Source organism: Phytophthora parasitica (assembly GCF_000247585.1).
Source record: "Phytophthora parasitica INRA-310 unplaced genomic scaffold supercont2.2, whole genome shotgun sequence".
NCBI lineage: Eukaryota > Oomycota > Peronosporomycetes > Peronosporales > Peronosporaceae > Phytophthora > Phytophthora nicotianae.
In genome coordinates, this window is record NW_008648988.1 from 185331 (window position 1) to 186545 (window position 1215).

The 1215-nt window shown below is 46.9% G+C and overlaps 1 protein-coding gene across 1 annotated transcript; it reads left to right on the forward strand.

The window, feature by feature from the left end:
- Nucleotides 1-228: 228 nt before the first annotated feature.
- PPTG_02129 (hypothetical protein) lies at nucleotides 229-1073 on the forward strand (the record flags this gene model as incomplete). The annotated part of the gene is made up of 2 exons (XM_008893133.1): nucleotides 229-846; nucleotides 918-1073. 2 exons carry the CDS (start codon nucleotides 229-231, stop codon nucleotides 1071-1073), a joined length of 774 nt encoding a protein of 257 aa, XP_008891381.1.
- Between the last annotated feature and the right edge of the window lie 142 nt (nucleotides 1074-1215).

A 1215-nucleotide genomic window follows, 5' to 3' on the forward strand; every position in this document is an offset into this window, starting at 1 on the left:
CTTTCTTAGTGTAGCCCGTTTAAAGTTCCGTCAACTACAAACGTGCAGTCGCGCTACGTGCACTGACAATTCTTCAACAAAACAGAAAAGCGAAGAGCACCGTGTTCGAGCGTCGTAACAAGCCCGAGACAAACCCCTATGCGTTAAGGACGGTGCTGCCTCTACGGAGAATCGAAACCTGTGAAGCACAAGTTCCAGAATCGATGGTACGGCGACCATGAGGCCAGAATGCCACAGACAGGTGTAACTGTGCAGGCAGGTGGGGTCGTGTATAACGTGATCATGCTGAAGGCAATGAGATCTTGGCAAACGGCCATATTTCGGTTTGTCGGCATTGAGAGTGCAATGAAATGGGTGGAGAAGTACGACGAGACTGCGTGGACTACTGACGACTCAATTTGGACCGAAGTAGTGGCAGACAAAGCGACCCTCATCGATTTCTTGAAACAGGTCAACGTTCTCGGGGATATCTACGATGCTACAGGGTTTTGCAGAGAAACTCCGCTTGAAAGCTCAAGCATGGACCTCGGTATAAAAGCAATTATACAGCGACCCAGCGAAGGAGCCACGATGTTCACAGTCCCCTCAGAGATCCTTCGTTACCCGTGGTATGATACCAAGGCAAATCAAAATCACCCTGTTTGGAGCAAGCTTAAAATGGCGGCGGCAAGTATGGATTTATCGAGAGACTCAAGCGTCAAATTGTTTTTTATTGGAGTTATTCATTATGACTGGAATCATTGGTGCGCTGTTGGTGTTAACTTCAAGACGAGTGAAGTTGTTATCTACGACCCACAAAATACTGGCCACAGATTCGACGCAATTAAAGGTTTTCTCAAGACGCAGGTGCTTCCACTTTTGACGACACCGAATCGCCAAAGCGATTTCGGTTTACACGATTTGATCTGGCGCCCCAGCTGGACGACTACAATTGTGGAGTGTTTGTGCTCCTTTTCATCGACCTTCAGTTGTATGGAGTGCAAGTGACTGGCTTGGATAGTGAAAGTCTTAGCAGAGAGGCGATGGAGTTCTTCCGCTACAGACACCTGAGTCTCATCTTAGCGTCAATGTGAGATTTTTTTTACATTAGTGTTTGAGCAATATCTACTTAACGTTGGATAAAGTACTACGTATGGAACATTCGACGTTTGAAACCTGTCATGCAAAGTATCTGTTGTACTCGGGGCGAAGGTAAGCAGCACTAAGAGGGCACTT